Raw genomic sequence first — 19879 nt, 5'->3', positions numbered from 1 at the left:
GGCAGAATCACCTCCCTTGACCTGCTAGTCACACTTCTTGTGATGCAACCATGATATGATTGGGTTTCTGGGCTGTAAGCGCACAGTGCAGCCTCAGTAAGTGTGTTGACAACACTAAGCTGTGTGGTGCAGTTGACACGCTGTAGGGAACAGATACAATCCAGAGGGACCTTGATAGGCTTGAGAAGTGGGCTTCTGCCAGCCCCATAAAGTTCAACAAGGCCAAGTCCACATGGGTCAGGACAATCCCCAGTATCAAATATGATTTGAATGGAGAATGGATTGAAAGCAGCACTGAGGAGGACTTGGGGGTCTTGGTTGATGAGAAACTCAACATGAGCCGGCAATGTGTGCTTGCAGCCCAGAAAGCCAATCATATCCTGGTTGCTGCGTCAAAAGAAGAGTGGCCAGCAGGTTGAGGGAAGTGATTCTGCCCCTCTGCTCTGTTCTTGTGAGACCTCACCTGGAGTACTACATTCAGTTCGGGGGCCTCCAACTGAAGAAAGACATGCACCTGTCGGAGCAGGTCCAGAGGAGGAGCAAGAAGATGATTTGAGGACTGGAGCATGTCTCCTATGAAGACAGGCTGAGACAGTTGGGGCTGTTTAGCCTGGAGAAGAGAAGGCTTCAAGGACATCTTCTAGCAGCCTTCCAATATTTAGAGGAAACTTAAAAGAAAGGGGACAAGGACTTTTTACAAGAGTATGTAAGAGGGTAGGTTTCGATTAGACCTAAGGAAGAAATTTTTTACAATGAAGGTGGTGAAACACTAGAATAGAGAAGTTGTGGCTGCCCCATCCCTGGAATTGTTAAAAGCCAGGTTGGATGAGGCTTTGAGCAACCTGGTCTAGTGGAAGATATTCCTGCCTGTGGCAGAGGGTTTGGATCTTAAAGATCTTTAAGGTGCCTTCCAACCCAAACCTTTCTATGATTCTATGATTGCTGACTCGTGTTCAATTTTTCATTCACTAGTATCCCCAAGTTCTTCTCCTCAGGACTGGTCTCAATCCATTCATTCCCCAGTCTGTATTGATATTGGGGATTGCCTTGACCGAGGCTTAGGACCTTGCACTTGGCCTTGTTGAACTACATGAAGTTCACATGGGCTGACTCCTCACATTTGTCAAGGTCCCTCTGGATGACATGCCTTCCCTCAAGGATGTCATCTGTGACATTCAACTTGGTGTCATCCACAAACTTGCTGAGGGTGTACTCAATCCCACTGTTTATGTTGACGAAGATATCAAATAGTATCAGTCCCCATACAGACTCTTGAGGGACACAACTTGCTACTGGTTTCCACTTGGATATTGAGCTATTGACTGTGTCTCTTTCGATGTGGCCATCCAGCCAATTGCTTAGCCATCTAATAGTTCCACCATCAAATCCTTATCTCTTCAATTTAGAAGTAAGAATGTTGTGAAGGACAATATCAAATGCCTTACAAAAGTCTAGATAGATGACATCCATAGCTATGCTCTTGCCACTGATGCAGTCACTCCATTGTAGAATGCCACTTGTTTAGTCAGGCACGGTTTGCCCTTGGTGAAGTCATATTGGCTGTCTCTAATCATCTCCCTGTCTTCCGTATGTTTTGACATGTCTGCCAGGAGGATCTGTTCCATGATCTAACGAGAAGCAGGGGGTGTGCGCACAAACCTCCTGCAGAGGAGATGGAGGGCTTTGCTTCCTTGGCGAGTTGCTCTAATTAAAAGGTTAATGTGTAAGAGGAGCCTCTGTCCCTATATCTACCGCTGCTGCTAGGTATCTGCTTTTCAAAGTGATCCCTGCATGAATTCTTCTGCAAACAAAGCCCTCGTTCTATGTTGGTTCAGCCATATGCGTGCATACTTATAATATTTTAACAAAAGATGCCTAACAGAAGGAGTAAGACAGGCAGATATCTCTGTATCTTTTCTGCAGGTTGTGCAGAGGTGTAGGAATCTATCTTAAATGTTTGTAGTAAATTGCTTCCCTCTAAGGCAAGTCCATGTTAGTTGCCTGAAGTAGATGGATCTGAATTATGACCTTAGTACTACATATGAGTTTCTCTGAAGAAGCTTTTCTATCCAGAAATAATTTTTGAAGACTCATAACTCTTGTGAGGCTTATGAGTCTTAACACGAATGAGCATTAATATTTTAATCTCTTCAGGATTATTTTAAACTGGAGACTAAAATATCTCTGCATATCAGATTTTGCTATCATACTAAATTTCCAAATTCAATTTTACATGCATCTTGTTTAAGCACAGTAGTCAATAATATGTGTATTAAAAAGTTGTTCTTCAAAACATGAAAAAATATTGTATTATTTTAAACCTTGAAATCATCATGAGGATTTCTTAGCTTGGTTAAAACAACTGAGAAGAGCTGCTCAGTCTATTATGATCGTTTGCAAAGAAATCTATAGTCAGTGGCTCAAGGTAGTAAAACTTTACTAAGGTGTACTTATTGTACTTAATTATATTTGTGCAATTATTGCAGTTTCAGTTAAATAGCATAACATAGGATGTGTTTGCACTGCATGGAAATCTAGATACTAATCAGCTGTAATGGTAGCCTTTAACCTGCCACATATTATTTTTCCTGATGTTTATGCTTTAGAGTTATGACAACTAGCAGCTTTAACTTTGAATTGATTCTTTGCCAGGATTACAATCTTTTGGCAAGCAGTCAGTAACTATTGTTGGGAAATTTTCCTGTGCATCTAGACTGAAATAACATCATACTAACATACATTTCACTGGGCTGCATGCCTGACATAATTATTGACTTGGACATAATTTTTCAAAACTTTTCACCCTGCAGGTTACTGTGAAGTAAATTTTTAGCTTTCCTGTTTAGTGATGTTTTCTCACATTGCACCACAATATTATCAGCCTTGAGTCCTGACTGCTGTAATTTTATCATCGTATTCAAAAGACAGGAAAAAACTATTTTTAAATATACTTCTCATGGGAAAAAAATAGAATTATGAGGCAGTACAGACAACAGATACTGAGCAAATTCAGATAGGGAAAAACTTTAATTGGAGCTGGAATGCTAATTAGTGTCTCTAAACAGCTTCCCTATTCAGTCACTAGCCTCAAAACCCAGGATGGCCTGTCTAATGAAAACTAATTTTAAGAAATTACACGAGCTTCATAGAACTTCAGGCCGAAATAGAACACCGTGTGAGTTAGTCTGGACTCCAGTGTCTGACAGAGCAATTAGACAATTCAAGTATCCCGTCCCTGGTTTCAGTCAGTAAATAGTGCCTAATTAACACATAACTTGTGTTTGGCTGAAGCACAAATTCTGCAAAAATATCTGGTTATGACTGGATATTTTATATATATATATATATATATATATCTCAACAAATATACAATGACCTTGTCTCTCATGAGGTAATTCCAATGGATAATCAAACTCACTGCTAAATTGTGTGCTTCTTGTTTCTGTTTGAACATATGTACATTCCTACATCGTATTCAGAGGAGATACATGCAAGCCCTGCTCGGGCAAATTTGTGTTCAGCCAGCTCTGGAGTGGAAATACTCCTGCTTCGCTAGAGGCAGGATATATTAGGAGGGCTCTGTAATTTATTACAACTGAGACATAAATCCTAATCTGGAGCTATCTCGTACTAGATCAGAAACAGCACATTGAAATCAGCCTTCATAAGCCCATTTATGGAAGTAGGAAGGGTTCTCTTCAGAGCAAGGCTTTCATGAGCCCTTTGAAGTAGAACCTAGGAAGCAAGAGTATCTGTAAGGAGTTTCTGGACAAATAGGAAATTAATTTCTTTTTTCACTCCAACAAGAGGTGAAAAGTAGAAACAAAGGTCATCATTCTTGATGAGCTGTTAGATCAGTGGTGATGAACTACTGGCATTGGTTCAAGATTGCTGTCAACAAAGATCTGCTCTGTTACCAATCACAACGAACTGAAATGCTTTTAAAATAATTTTTTTTTGGCACCAGATATCAAAGTAATTTCTCTATCAGTGTGTTAGATTGTTACAACCCTTAAAGACTTTGGATCAAATCCCAAATATGTGTAAAGTTTAATTACAAAGATGGTGTCAAAAGGAATGAGATCTTAGGGAAATCAAAGGTCACATGGAAGGTGCCTCCAAAGCTTTGGCTTTACATGAGGTTTCAAGTGCTTCTATGACTTTAATTCTCTGTAAATATTGATATCCACATTTGATATCGTCTCTCATTCTTGCTACTGTTAATGTTAGGGCATTGTTCATACAGAAACCGAGACGCATGAGTAGCTTGATTTCAAAAACAGTAATATATGTTTAAAACTCCAAGCAAGAAAATTTCTTTGTATATTATATGAAAAGAGAGACACAAAGAGGAGAGGGAAAAAAAAGCAAAGTAGGAAAAGGAAATATGATTTGACCAATGGAGAAGGCTCTATCTTTGTCCAAGATGACATGGAAGGTTTACGCTACACTTGAAAGCTAAACCCACAACTCTGGATTCCCCAACCAATGCAGGAATAAAAGTACTAGTTTTCTTCCCTGAAAGATTTTTCCTGTTTTGTATATATCTTTTTTTTTTTTTTTACTGGATATCAAAAGTGATAAGGATAATATATACTTCACAAAATATTGGTAGATATATACACAAACAGCTAATAGTTTATGTGAAAAAGCTATAGTCTACCCTTCAGAGTGTTGTTTTGTATTTGAAAGCTGAAAATAATTGAACCTTAAGAAAAAATGTAGTGTATTAAATGCAGATTTATAAGATGCATACCTCATCTGCATCACAAGTTGAGTTTTTTTGGAGATGCTGGATTACTTTGGCAATCAATAAGTCTCAATGCAAAAGTATTCTATGTCCACTCAGCATTTTGTTGTTTTTCTTTGAGGGTCTTCTAATATGCTTGCTAGAACTGAATTACTGGGTCATTTTACAACAGAAGGAATACATCTCTGATTGGGAATGGGTTTTACTTTGGTTTTTAGAGAATATATTCATATTCTAAATTGTGGATAAATGAAGATAAAAAAGATCTACACAAATCTGCCCCAAAGCTACCAATTTTATGAACACATTTCTTTGCAGCTAGTGATTCATCCTGGTTAACAGAAAGAGATTAAAACCCAGGAACTTGCCTCCAGTCTTACACTTTCACTAGGTTATAATTGGTGTTTTAGATTAATTAAGGTAAAGTCTTCTATCTGAAAGAAAAGGTCAAAGGCTAACCAACATGCAGTTTAAGGCAGAATAATGAAGAACTTTGGTCATAACGAATCAACCAGTCTCTTAATTCCAGGAACTTCCCCCGATGTATCTTAGTCATTAAGCTCTCAGAAATGTCTCACTCCTCACTTTTGCTCATAGTGCTGTGAGAGAGTCATGTTTTCCCTAGCTACCACTAAATCAGATCTGCACTGAGTGAACACTGGGAAAAGAGAAAAAGATCATGACATTTGAGCCAAGTGCCAGTGAGGTCGTGTTTCTGAACATGCTAGGTCAAGCTCCATTTATTCCAGTTTCCCATCTTTTGCACATCATAAAAGCAGGCAAGCAGGCAAGAGGAGGTTCCATTAATTTGTCATACCCATGCATATGGGTCTCAAGAAAGAGAATATGGTTTCAGAGTAAATGGCTGATCTTCCATGCAATAAGAAGGAGAGCAATGAACCTCAAGAATGTGTCCAAGTGGGACAATAGTGGTTTCACAGGAGCAGAAAGTGCTCTGTCCTGTCATCTTTCCTCCCACAGATTTACTGTCAAATGGGGAAGAAGAGAGGGAGAAAAAAGCTTATCTTATAGAAACAACTGCTTCCTAAAAGTTTTCATATCCCTGAGCTCTGATATCTTGTCACAGGATATTAATAATTTTTACCAAATAGAAAAGGAGTTAACTCATATCTTACGGTGGAGGAGCAAAGCTCAGTATATAACATTGCTCTTTGAGGAGTTAAAAAAACTACATTTTATTTTTTAAAATGTAGATAAGTTCTCAAATGGCCTCCCTGAGTGTATCGATTTCATCATATCTAGAATTGCCTTTCCCAAACTTTTTATAAAAAATGAGAAAGCATATTATGTCTGTTCACAATAGAGGAACATACTAATTACACTTGGAGATAAGCAAGGTTGCTTATGGTAAAGTTGATCAAGGTATTGACGTGAGAATAGTGATATTTACTTACAACAAGGGGGCAGAAAAAAAAGACTTTGAAACATCAATGATCAGTGTAGTGCAGAAATCAATGAAAATCATATTTCTCCAGAGGGGTTTTATTTACTCATTTTTTTCATTCATTTATTAATTTGAGAATGAATGAAAATATATCAAAATACCTGGGGGAAATATCAAAAAGTAGATTAGAAAAACACTGAAATATTTCAAGACATTGTTTATCCACAGTCAAGATGGTTGAGGCAGGAGTAATGTTTCTATCAGCTTAATTTATCACTACATGCTTCCAATCCTGCCTAGCAAGAGAAGACAGTAAAGAAGCTAAGGTTCACATCAGTTTAGTCTCTGGCCTCTCCACTTCAATTGCCAGTTTGCCAATCGGTTGTGGTTTCTACAACGTACCAAGCTCTCTGGTAGCATAATTTGAGAGCAGCCCTAAGGAGAAGGACTTGGGGTCTTGGTTGATGAGAAGCTCAACATGAGCTAGTGATGTGCACTTGCAGCTCAGCCAGCCAGCCGTATCCTGCATCAAAAGAAGTGTGGCCAGCAGGGCCAGGGAGGGAATTCTGGTCCTCTATTTTTCTCTTGCGATTCTGCACATGGGTTGAGGCAAACCCAAGCACAAGTATAGGCTGGGCGGAGAATGGATTGAGAGCAGCCCTGAGGAAAAGGACTTGGGAGTGCTGGTTGATGAGAAGCTCAACATGAGCCGGCAATGTGCACTGGCAGCCCAGAAAGCCAACCGTGTCCTGGGCTGCATCAAAAGAAGTGTGGCCAGCAGGTCAAGGGAGGTGATTCTGCCCCTCTACTCTGCTCTTGTGAGACCCCCACCTGGAATACTGCATTCAGCTCTGGAGTCCCCAACACAAGAAGGACATGGAGCTGCCTGAGTCCAGAGAAGGGCCACAAAGATGATCCGAGGGCTGGAGCACCTCTCCTGTGAAGAGAGGCTGAGAGGGTTGGGGCTGTTCGGCCTGGAGAAGAGAAGGCTCCTGGGGTGATCTTATTGCAGCCTTCCAGTACTTAAAGGGGGCCTACAGGAAAGCTGGAGAGGGACTTTTTACAAGGGCATGTAGTGATAGGGCAAGGGGCAATGGATTTACACTGAAAGAGGGGAGATTTAGATTAGATATAAGGAAGAAATTTTTTACATTGAGGGTGGTGAGGCACTGGAACAGGTTGCCCGGAGAAGTTGTGGATGTCCCATGGAAGTGTTGGAAGTGTTCAAGGCCAGGTTGGATGAGGCTTTGGGCAACCTGGTGTAGTGGAGAGTGTCCCTGTCCATGGCAGGGGGGGTGGAACTTGATGATCTTAGAGGTGCCTTCCAACCCAAACCATTGTATGATTCTATGATTCTATGATTCTATGATTTATGTGCCAAATTTTTAATACTTTTTTTGTAATGTTTTCTCTGTCTCTGTGGAAAAGTCCTACACAAATATCTGGGAGAAATTATTCCTTGATGATACAATGCAGATACAGAAATCAAGTATGTACTGTGTGAGATGCTCTGAATTTCTGTAAACGTTGAAAAACAGAGAGACATAGCTATATGTCCTTCAGATCTCTTCACCTGGAGTGACCCTTACAGGTTATTACTGGGAAAAAAAGGGTAATTAATGTATTTTTCTTAAGTATAAACATGACCTTGAACTTCATGCACAAAAAATCTACAAAAACTCCATTATCTCATTTCCAGTCATGCAAACTCTGATATTCAGTGCTACACATTATGATTTGAAGTGATTAATACATATAACTTTCTACTCCACCTCTCTGTAGTTGTCGCTGACTCGATCCAAACTGAGGGAATACAAGAGATCTCTTCCTCCCACGAACAGTCGCTCTTGGTACTCATCCAGCAGCATTATGTGAAGACCGAGATATCCAAATGGGCTATGAAAGACTGATGTCCTGTTTAAATCCCAGAGCTCTGAAATACAATCAGAGTGTGCGTGATAAATACCAAACAGCTTAGCTTTCATGGGTACATTTTCATATCCTCCTAGGGATCTAGACAAGAAGTTGTGGGACATTGAAATGCTAATCGTATAGTCTTTGAGTGAGAAAGAGACACAGAACACCTAGGAATAGTTTTCAAAATGAGCCAGCTCTCCAGGAGGTTTGTGTGTGAAACTTTACATCATAATCTTTGTGTTCCATATATCACAAGATGGGGATGGAGGAAAACATGTTTTCTCCTTAACATTTTCTGAAAAGGAAAAATTGCTGCTTAGAACATTGACTGCAAATGGGAAAAAAATGAATGAACTGATGGTCATTGAAAAAATAGCTGGAAATTTTCTCCTTGTCTTTGCCTCAGACATGTCAAAATGCAGGTGTTTACTGTACGCATAACATTGTTCTGCTTTTGCTTTTTGAGGGAACGGGGTTGCTTGTTTTAAGCCCAGCTCTGTCTCCACTCAGTTCACTGAAAATATTGCCCCTAAATTCAGTGAGAACAGTATGAAATCTGTAAAACGCATATTCATAATTTTCCAAGTGATTTTGTCAAGAAATATGTTGACTAGATATGGGGAGCTGGGGTTTAGCTGCACATGATGCAGGCTAAAGTCACTTCCACAGAGGAAGGGAAATTCTTCCCAGGTAATGTTGCAGAAACTTAGAATCAGGCCTCAGGAAGGAAGGAAGAGGCAAGCACAGGGTTCTTTCTACACTCTCAAGCAGATGGTGCAGAGCACAGCCCAGCTCGCAGCAGGCCAGAGGCTGAAAACCATTTTGCTGTCAGGAAGCATCAAAAGAAGTCATTACAGAGAATACCTTAGGACTGTCTCCAAAACAGCGAAGCTGGGACTGGGGGAAAGGAACTATGTTCCTATGTCTGTATTGTGGTGAATTGTTTTGTTTTTGAAGAAACAAAAATCTCTCTTGGTAAAAGCAATTAAATTCCTTTTAGCTTATCCTCACAGCTATCCCTAAGCATAACTTTTCCAACCATTTGGATGAGGTCCAGCAACTGATGTTGGGAGAGGTGGGATGGTTCCAGAACTAATGAAGATAACAAATGGACCCTCATCCAGTTTGAGGAACAGGTTCCAGCTTGTGTGCCACACCAGCAGTTATGTTCTTTCATCCGTGCAGCACCTTGTCAGCCACATATGGACCACATCTGGTCTTCTGCAAGGTGACTGATCCTACATGCCAGAGAAAGTCCTTGCACAGGTCTATCGGTGTGGAATCCACTTGGGACGCTATGTATGTTGTGATTTCCAGAGTGATGTATATCTTTAACCTGAGAATGCAGCCTCATAAGGTACCCAAATATGAAACCATCAAAATTCGTAATGTTTATTAAAAATTGATCTTGTGTTCCCTTAGAAAATGATGTTCCAAACCAATGAGATTTGAATTCTATATTTGAAATCAAATTTACCTTACCTACAAAAAGATTTAGCGTGACCAATTTTCCTCATGAGTTACTTTACTTATATCCTGAAGTACAGAAAAGAGAATAAATATTTTGCTCCCAGGCAAGAAAACTAGCATGCGATGAGGATATTGTTTAATCCAGCAAATTGCCACAATTTCTTTTTCTTTTAAATTATTATTTATATTGTGTGTGTGGTGATATGAGAATTTAATAATAAGATAAATATGTTTTGTTCCATTTGTTGAATAGAGTTGGTTCACCTGAACAGAAGCTGCAAGCAGTTAGAATTTTTATCATCTAGGGAAACAGCTTTCAGAAACTATCAAAGGAGTCACACTAGAAATTCAGCCGCATAACTTATTCCTTTCCTGAGCTATCTTCAAAAAGAATCTATTGATTAAATACCTGTGGTGAATAAAGTTCTCATCTAGACTTTCCGTAACATTTTTAAACAGTAGAGGTCAAAGTACTTTGTACCTGGGTGTGACTGGCTTCATTTAACAAACAGGAAAACTAAGTCACAGAGAGGAGCATCGTGGTAAGCAGAAGAGTCTTTTTGTCTGAGCTTTGTGTACTGGCCAGTGAACATATTTACAATCTTTGACAGTGATACACTCAGCACAGAACTGCATGGCAATGTGGAAACGGTGCTTTCAAAGCAAGCTTCTCTCTCCAAGCAAACCCATCAGACTGCTGTTTCTGAAGAACACTGCTTGTTTGTGACCAGATTAGAAACAGAACGAAAGCAGAACTAGAAATATTCCTAAATAAAACCACTTTTTATTTGAAAGAATATAAAACATCCAGTACATTTTATTTTTGAGTCAGTCTTGGAGTTAAGAATTGCATTTTAAACTCTAGTTATATACCAGCCACAAAAGGATACTGTGGAAGCTTCCCCTGATTTATTTCCATGTTGTCCTGAAGGCAAATTTTTCTTAAATGAGACAATATTTCTTTACATAGATCAGATATATCACTCATGTGTTCTCAATGAAAACACGAGGTACAACGAGCAGTCCTCTACTTGACCATGTACACTGGTAACTACTCTCATAGGACTCAGTCCTGTCAAGTACACCTGCAACTCTCATCATCTGTAAGGAAAGTTGAGAATATTAAACACCTTTGAAGATCAAACTTGTAAAAAAAGATATTTCTAGGACTATCTCCATCAAAGCTATACAGGCATGTTTTTGCCGAGGGTGTAGAGACAAGCACAGAAGTGAACCTGGCATCTGGAAGGCCTGGAAAACCCTGAGCAGCGGGACCAGGGGAGCAATTCTGTTACTGAAACAGAAATGTACTAATATTAGTGAGCAGAGACCCAGTCCATTCATTTCGACTCCAGCTCACTTCCCTCCCATGAGAGTATCACATCAGGGCTTGCGGCTTTACCTTCTTTACCAAAGGACTCTCACTCCAGCTGTGGCTACTCTGGCTCCGGCAAGGGAGCCACAGTCATAGAATCATAGAATCGTTAGGGCTGGAAGGGACCTTCAAAGGTCATCTAGTCCAACCCCCCTGCAAGGAACAGGGATATCTCCAACTAGATCAGGTTGCTCAGGGCCTCATCCAACCGGGCCTTGAACGTCTCCAGGGATGGAGCATCCACCACCTCTCTGGGCAACCTGTTCCAGTGTTCTACAACTCTCATGGTAAAAAATTTTTTCCTAATATCCAACCTGAATCTACCTCCCTCTATTTTAAAACCATTACCCCTTGTCCTATCACAACTGGCCCTCCTGAACAGCCTCTCCCCATCTTTCTTGTAGGCCCCCTTGAGGTACTGGAAGACCGCTATAAGGTCACCCCGGAGCCTCCTCTTCTCCAGGCTGAAGAGCCCCAACTCTTTCAGCCTGTCCTCATAGGAAAGGTGCTCCAGCCCTCTTATCATCTTCGTGGCCTTCCTCTGGACCCTCTCCAACTGGTCCATGTCCTTCTTATGTTGGGGACTCCAGAACTGGACACAATACTCCAAGGGAGGTCTCACGAGGGCAGAGTAGAGGGGGAGAATCACCTCCCTCGACCTGCTGGCCACGCTCCTCTTGATGCAGCCCAGGACGCAGTTGGCCTTCTGGGCCGCAAGAGCACATTGCCAGCTCATATTGAGCTTCTCGTCCACCAGTACTCCCAAGTCCTTCTCCTCAGGGCTGCTCTCGATCCATTCTCCACCCAGTCTGTAATTGTGCCTGGGATTGCCATGACCCAGATGTAGGACCTTGCACTTGGCCTGGTTAAACTTCATGAGGTTGGTATGGGCCCACCTCTCCAGCCTGTCGAGGTCCCTCTGGATGGCATCCCTCCCTTCCAGCGTGTCGACGGCACCACACAGCTTGGTGTCATCGGCGAACTTGCTGAGGGTGCACTCCATGCCACTGTCCACGTCACCAACAAAGATGTTGAAGAGGGCCGGGCCCAACACGGACCCCTGAGGGACGCCACTCGTGACCGGTCTCCACATGGACATCGAGCTGTTGACCACTACTCTCTGAGTACGGCCATTGAGCCAATTCCTTATCCACCGAGTGGTCCATCCATCAAACCCATGCCTCTCTAGTTTAGAGAGAAGAATGTCGTGTGGGACAGTGTCAAAAGCTTTGCACAAGTCCAGGTAGATGACATCCGTTGGTCGACCCTTGTCCACCGATGTTGTCACCCCATCATAAAAGGCCACCAAGTTGGTCAGGCACGATCTGCCTTTGGTGAAGCCATGCTGGCTGTCACCCACCACCTCCTTGCTCTCCATGTGCCTTAGCATGGTTCCCAGGAGAATCTGCTCCATGACCTTGCCAGGCACAGAGGTGAGGCTGACCGGCCTGTAGTTGCCCGGGTCCTCCTTGTTCCCCTTTTTAAAAATGGGGGTTATGTTCCCTCTCTTCCAGTCATCGGGGACCTCGCCAGACCGCCACGACTTCTCAAATACAATGGTCAGTGGCTTGGCAACTTCATCCGCCAGTTCCTTCAGGACCCGCGGATGGATCTCATCAGGTCCCATGGACTTGTGCACCTTCAAGTTCCTCAGATGTTCCCGAACCTGCTCTTCAAGTACAGTGGGCGGTGGTTCATCCTTACAGTCCCTGCTAGTTCTCAGGGTCTCTCAGACATATCACATCAGGGTCACCAGTTGTTGCTTACCAGCCCAGGCTGCAGCTCCAAGGATGTCATTACATCTCCAACAGCCAGGAGGAAATGGCCCGCCTTTTGTAGGCAGGGACTAAACCTTAATTAGGAAATTCAATCAATTCAATCCAGCTGGGCAATCTGGGCAATAGCCACAGTTGCAATAGCCATAAGTAAATCTCACCATGATCTGTTATCCAGGTTTTGAAGTAGTAGAACTTCATTCATGCAGTGTCGTGTTCCTTCAGCAAAGCTGTTTGGCTTTGTTATAGTCCTACATGAATGGTGCTCTACTGCTTCCAGACTTGAGGTGCTGCAGCCACAGGTTACGCAGCCTTCACATCTGTTCAGTGAGTTTTTAGTTCATGGTTCATTGCACTTTGCAATGTTGAGATACCCTCAGTCACTGAAATCAAGGCACAATTGGGAGGAAAATACTCGAATTCAAAGCCTAAAGCAACTTTCCCCAAAATCTACCCTCTGTTACTTCGAAGAAGCTTACATTTGCAAGGGTCACTTTGTGACTATAGACTCCTCAAGGTGTCAAGAGTTGTACTCCTGATCATGCCAGATCACCCTTAATTTGAAAAATTCAGTTTCTAGATCATGTCTAAACTTGAACATAACCCAGAAAGAGGTTATTGTTCTACCTACTACTAGAATTTAATAGCTACATTTATGCTGAGTACATCTAGCACACTTAGAAGATCAGGTGCAACTATAATTTTCTTTGAGAATCTGGCCAGAGAAAATATAGTGCTGCCTCACGGTTTTAAAATTTTCTAGTGGCTAAATCGGTCACCTGAGAAATAGCAGACATGAGTTCAATTTCCTTTGTTAAATGAATTGAAACCCAGATCCTTTTCTTTCCATAAAAAGGTCTAATCACAAGTTATTAGCTACCGGATTGGTAGGGAAGGATGGATGCTTTCTCCATTTACTGTTGAAGCTGTGCAACAAAATATTCAAGCTTCAGGAAGAGCAAACAAGTAGTAGCATGACTCTAATTTAGTGGTTAAATTGTTTTTCTGGGAAAGAAGTTCTGGCTCTAGTGCTCAAAATAGTCTATGCATTTTATATTAAACAGTGTATAAACTACATAAACTGTTCTAGCACAGAATATGTTCTGCTCCTCTCTCACACGTGAAAGGCTAAAGATTTCAGCTGAGTAAAACCCTTCCTTTTACTGAGTTTCTACAGATTTCTGTGACAAAAACCCTTTCCTATATAAAGATTTTGTGCAAAGAAATAAAAGCAAGATAAAATAGGATTAATTGTTCAAGGAGAATATATTGTTAGTGCCCAGCACATAGGACAAAAGAGAAAAGACCATTCCTATTCCTATCTTTTGGTAAAAACAGATCTTCAGTTTGCCTCAGTGTACTGATGCCCAAAATCGAGAAAATGTTATTTAGCTTTTTAACTACAGTGTTTTACCATTTTTATCTAAAAGCTCAACACCATTACAGTACAAACAATATTTTACTCAACAAAGAAAGGACTGTTTCAATATTTACATATTCCTCTATGGCACTTCACTTACCTGTGAAAGCCTTAAAGCAAGTCTGGGCTGCTAGATTACATTTCTTAAGAGAACAAATTTTATTCCTTGTTGCTTTAAATGCCGAGAACAAACCTGAAGGTTTGTTATCTGTCTGCCAGAGCTTGCTGGCAAATATTCTGACTGATCTTGTTTACCACACTTTCTCTTAGAGTAAATCTACTTTGATGAACATACTTGTGTTATATTCTCTTTGACAAGATGGATTCTATTAGCCATTTGTCAAGCAATGTTAATTATATTCATAATATCTGATTTCTTGAATGTTTTACTGGTTAGTTTGTAATTATTTCTAACTTCTAATATTGTGTTAAAACAGACATTTCTTCTATTACAAAAAAAAAAAATAAAGTCACCTTGTTGCTGCTCCACAGCAGCCAGAGCATAATGAGTTCTCCTGTGTAACGTTCCCAGAAATTAAGAATGTCGTAAGAAAGATATCGCTTTAAACCTTGAATATAGACAAATATCACTACAGATTTTTTTTTCTTAGGGAGTGAAAAGGCTGCTGATGTTCTGCTCTGTTTTTCACAACATTACATCACCACAACTGCACAAGTCTATTGCTTTTGCCCTTTTGCCCTCATAAAAATCCTTGATTCCCCTTTTAAATTCTACAGAAATACAGTCTCACCTCCCACACTACTTCATTCTACAGAACATTCTTCCGGCAAAGATGTTTTCCAGATGCAGGACACTGACAAATGAGTCTGGCACTTTGAACATGTTGAGTACGTAAGGTGGACGTCTCAATGCTGCTTTACAGGAAGAGGCAACGACTGGGGTTGCCTTCTGTCCTCATCAATAATGTAAAAGGCCACAGATACAAAATTTAGGTAATGTGAACACCTGAGTAACATTTTATGTTTCCAATTATCAACATAGTCCTGGAGTGTAAACATTACTGTGGAACAAGTTTTATAAGATTTTGGTGAGCCTTGTGTAATTTTAGTTGATTCAGCTTTTTGCTGTGTAGGTGACAAGTGATAACCAAACTCTGCTTACGTGTGACAAGAAAGGGACAGAAACGAAAAGGAGGAAAACCAAAAGGGAGACATAAGGGAGAGCTTGAAATACGTGTGACACAGTTTATGAGCTACAGGTTAATAATAAGATGAGGCAATGCAAATATCCTTCAGTTTTAAACCCCAGGACTTTAAGGCAGATTACTATTCCAGGGTACTCTAAAGAGTCATCTATCACAGGGACAAAAATATAGTCTTACAAGCGGTTGGATCTTTCTGACAAGGTTAAGACCCCTAACTGGCAATATTTCTTATAAAATTGGTAACAGGAGGCAGAAGTTTTCTTCCCTGGGAAAAAAACAGAGACCAAAACTCACCCCAAAAAACTATGCTGTTGAGTATGATGTAATGCATTAGCAATTTTTACTTTCCTGTGCTCACAGTCATCAGTCATCTATACTGCTGCAGAAAATAATTATAGATTCATGATAGTGATTGCCAGGTAGTGGGAGAATACACTAACTCAAGTGAACCAGCAAGCAAACGAAAAAATAGAAAAAGGGACAGTGTAAATGGGCCAGAGATAGCTGAAGTCAATGCTCTTGCATGAGATTTGGTAGAAAAATCTGAGCCAAGAACTTTTAAAGGCAGATTTAATTGCAAATAGCAAACTCACTGAAAAATCTTGGTAGTAGTGATGCTGAAAGTTGTCACGATACTTTTAAAACACAGTTCTTAAGATATTTAGTGTCTTATTTGGGGAGCATGAATCAGTAAGAGAGAGACTTAAAAGGCTGTGAGGAAGACTGAAGTAAGAACTTTCGCTGCTTGAGGTTTTATCTGTGTGGCTGCCAGGCAGATGCCTCAGAAACTTGGCAGGGTAAGAGACAGAAAGCAAAGTCTAGTAACGACAAGCAAAAGCCCATTAGTCCATAACTACTCTCACATGATTCAACCTCTGCTTTTAGCAGCAGGTGAGTCTGGATATCTAGCTATATTTGGAGAATCTAATTGGCTTCATGAAGTGAGCTGGAGTAGCAAAGTCCATGAATAATTTTGTTTGTTTGGTGCTCTTCCTCTGAATGTGTGGATCTAGTGATGAAGTTTAAATCAAAGTGAAAGCTTCAAACAAAGAACTTTCCCTATGAGTTTTTTTCAATTATAGACGCAAAAGTTTCTGAGATTAAAAGGTACATTTTGAGGAGACAAGAATTTTCAATCTATATGCAGTACAAAACTCTCTTCTCTTCTCTTCTCTAAGAATATTGGAAAAACCTGTAACTGGAACATGTAATAAATCGTAAGATATATTTTTGCTTCTTTGAATTCTACTCATGGCAGAAAAATTTCAGTGGAACTTGAAAGTCTTTAACACAGCTAATCATGTTAGTTCATGTCCTAGTCCTTGATATTTCCATTTCAAATAATTATATGTCACATATATACTGTGATATAGATACACTCTGTCACATCCAGCAAATATTTAGTTTTTCTTCCCTGCTGGTAAAATAACACACTCAGTTAGTCTCGCTATAATTGACCTGGTTTTAGTTACTAAACAGCAGAAATATAACCATTAGAAATCTACCAGGGCTTATAGTATTGATATGCTACATACTACTAAAAGACCAAAGTGTATACTAACACATTTCATAATGTTTCTAGTTCATGATGGAAACTTCTACAGTGTTGTGATAGTTTGATGTGTGGGGGGGTGTTCTGGTGGCAGGGGAGGGGATTTGCTCCCTGTGCCACCAGATCTGAGTCCCATCCCCCCCCGGGGGGAGGTTGAGCCAAGGCGGCGCCTCTGCGAATTGCCCTATTTAAGTTGGGACAAAGGGGCGGGAAAAGGGCTTTTTGCTCAGGAGCGAGGAGAGAGCAGGAGGGCGCTGCCCTCGCTCCCGGCTCCCGGCCGAGCGGCCGCTCGGGCCCGGGGCCGGCGCCATGTGCTCAAGATGGCGCCGGGAAAGCCGCATGGGGGACTCGGTAAGCGCCCCGCTCCCGGGGTGCCCGCCGGGCCGAGCTTCCCCAGAGAGGATTAATATCTAAGAGAAGACAATTACAACGACCGGGTCAGCAAAGATGGAGCAGGAGGAGGTGTACTGGAGCTGAGGCTTCCCTTGCAAATCGGTGTGAGATTGCAGGCGGCCCCCCTGCAGCCAGGGTGTACTCGGCGGAGCAGCGGCCCACTCGTGGCCTGTGGAGAAACCCACGTCGGGAAAGAGATGCCTGAGCCCAGGAGAGGTCGTGGAGCAGGGGATGCGCGACCAGGTACTGTTGATAATGGGGCATGGAATGCACGACGAGGTCGTGGAGGCATCTGGAGACCGTGGGACGACCCACGCCGACGCGAGTGGCAGCAGCTCCCTAAGAGGCCGAGACTGGTAAAGCCCGAACTGGTGCGATCCATGGGGAGGATTGCAATCCTGCGGGCAGGACTTACTTTGGAAAAGTTTGGGGACTTTTTCTTTGTGAGTAGGGGATCCACCGAAGCAAGGGAAAAATGGTGTAAAGACTCCTCCTCCTTTAAGAAAGAGGCGGCAGTGAACAACATGGATGAACTGACCTGTACTCCCCCATTCCCTGTCTCCCTGCGCCGCTGGGGGGAAGACAGAGCCAGGAACGAAAGGAAAATAGGGGGTGGGGAGGTGTTGTTTTAAGATCGGGCCTTGTTTTCTCTTTTCTCCTCTCAAGTAACCGGTTTTCGTTCCCTTTTGTCTTTTGTTAAGTAACTGTTAATAAATTGTTTTGTTTTATTAAGAAAGCCTGAGTCATGTTTTGCCCGAGACCATGTTGGTGGGTGCTCCCGCTCGGTTCTTGTCTCGACCCTCAGTCCAAAAAAAAAAAAACCACGACAAGTGTACACTAAATTAAAAAATAATCACTCATAATCTTCATACAGACTGGGTTTACTGAAATTTTAACATGCATTTCTAAAAGCACACGCCAGTCCAATAAAGATTATCTTAATATTCAATTTAATGTTACCGATTCTTAAAAAGAAATTCAATGTAGTATAATGAAATCTTGATATTTTTTATATTTAATCAAATCTACCTAGTGATAATGGTGAATTTACAGCCTGTATTAGAAGAAAACTTCTTCGTAAATCAGCTGAAAACTTTTACAGTACTTGCTTAACAGTAGTCTATGTTGAAATGCTATTCATTTTCTGACAGTAATATATGTGACCCTACTGATTTCTGGATCTTATTGTTGACTTTCGTTATAGCAGTAGTAAGCTACTATGGCTTCTGATACAAAGCCTAATCCAGAGCTCATCTGCCATTTTACCCAGTAAAGTTCATTAACTTTGAGCTAAGTAATCACAAAAATATGGATGAAATAGAAAGGAAACAGTATATAAATAATAGTTTTCCTCCTGTATGTGATCTGAACTTGAGAAACAGCAGACAGGGAATCAATTCAGAATAAGAGGAAATCTTCATAATTTCAACATTAAAATTTTATTTCAAGGATAATTCGTTCCATGCATTAACAACATGCTTTTAATGATAATATTTCGTATTTCATAATAATAGTTCAGTTCATTCTTATTTTCAAAAATTCTAAGTTGAGCTTACTATATTGATTCCATATCTATTTCCAGTTGGCTGAATATTGCTTGCTGAGCGATGTATCATTTACTTTTTTGATTCATTTTAGAGTCAGATAGCAAATTTTGGCATGCATTCAAACAAATTTTCTATGGTCAAGTAGACATACTACTTATACCAGGGACTCTATTTAAAAAAACCCAAACATTTAGCTTTCTAGAGTGATTTTTTTTAGAAAAGGTACACACTTCCTCCAAGTGTTCTCTGACAATGCTGTTCAAAAATGTGATTATGATAGAAAATATTAAACCATATTCATTGCTTATGCAATATGACATAATACCACTGCTGTTACAAGTCCCCAGATCACAGTCCAAAGTAGGGTAGATGTTTACTCATGTGAGCAATACTAAACCAGTACAAAGCAGCTGCCTGATATTCTCTAGTGACTTCAAACCCTAATGATCCTTATCTCTTTAATAAAGCATTTTGAGTAGGTGATAATAAAAATATTTATTAATCACAGAATCACAGAATCATAGAATGTTAGGGATTGGAAGGGACCTCAAAGGATCATCTAGTCCAATCCCCCTGCCGGAGCAGGACCACCTAGATCAGATCACACAAGAACACGTCCAGGTGGGTTTGGAACATCTCCAGAGAAGGAGATGTCACAACCTTTTCATAGATTCATAGATTTCTAGGTTGGAAAAGACCTTAGAGATCATCGAGTCCAACCATCCCTAATCCCCATTAAACCATATCCTCAAGTAGCTCATCCACCCTATTCTTAAACACATCCAGGGATGGGGACTCAACCACCTCCCTGGGCAGCCTATTCCAGTGGCTGACAACCCTTTCAGAGAAGAAATACTTCCTAACATCCAACCTGAATCTCCCCTGACTAAGCTTATGCCCATTTCCTCTTGTTCTATCACCCATCACTAATGTAAAGAGCCCTTCCCCTACCTCCCCACCATCTTTTCTCAAGTATTTATAGGCCGTAATCAGGTCTCCCCTCAGCCTCCTCTTCTCCAGGCTAAACAGCCCCAACTCCCTCAGCCGCTCCTCATAAGTTTTATTTTCCAGCCCCTTGACCAGTTTAGTCGCCCTTCTTTGGACTCGCT

General features: G+C 41.1%; 1 protein-coding gene across 1 annotated transcript in view; it reads right to left on the bottom strand.

Moving 5' to 3' along the window:
• The window catches only part of SEMA3E (semaphorin 3E), a 154774-nt gene that overhangs the window by 65719 nt on the left and 69176 nt on the right, over positions 1-19879 (bottom strand). Inside the window, exon 2 of the mRNA XM_086609692.1 lies at positions 7928-8088. Within this exon, the coding sequence (XP_086465818.1) occupies positions 7928-8088 (161 nt within the window). The remainder of the gene's footprint in view (positions 1-7927; positions 8089-19879) is intronic.

Source organism: Tauraco erythrolophus, chromosome 4, assembly GCF_009769465.1.
Source record: "Tauraco erythrolophus isolate bTauEry1 chromosome 4, bTauEry1.pri, whole genome shotgun sequence".
Taxonomy (NCBI): Eukaryota; Metazoa; Chordata; class Aves; order Musophagiformes; family Musophagidae; genus Tauraco; species Tauraco erythrolophus.
The sequence above is the reverse complement of the archived record's forward strand: the minus strand, read 5'-3'. Positions and strand labels throughout refer to the sequence as shown.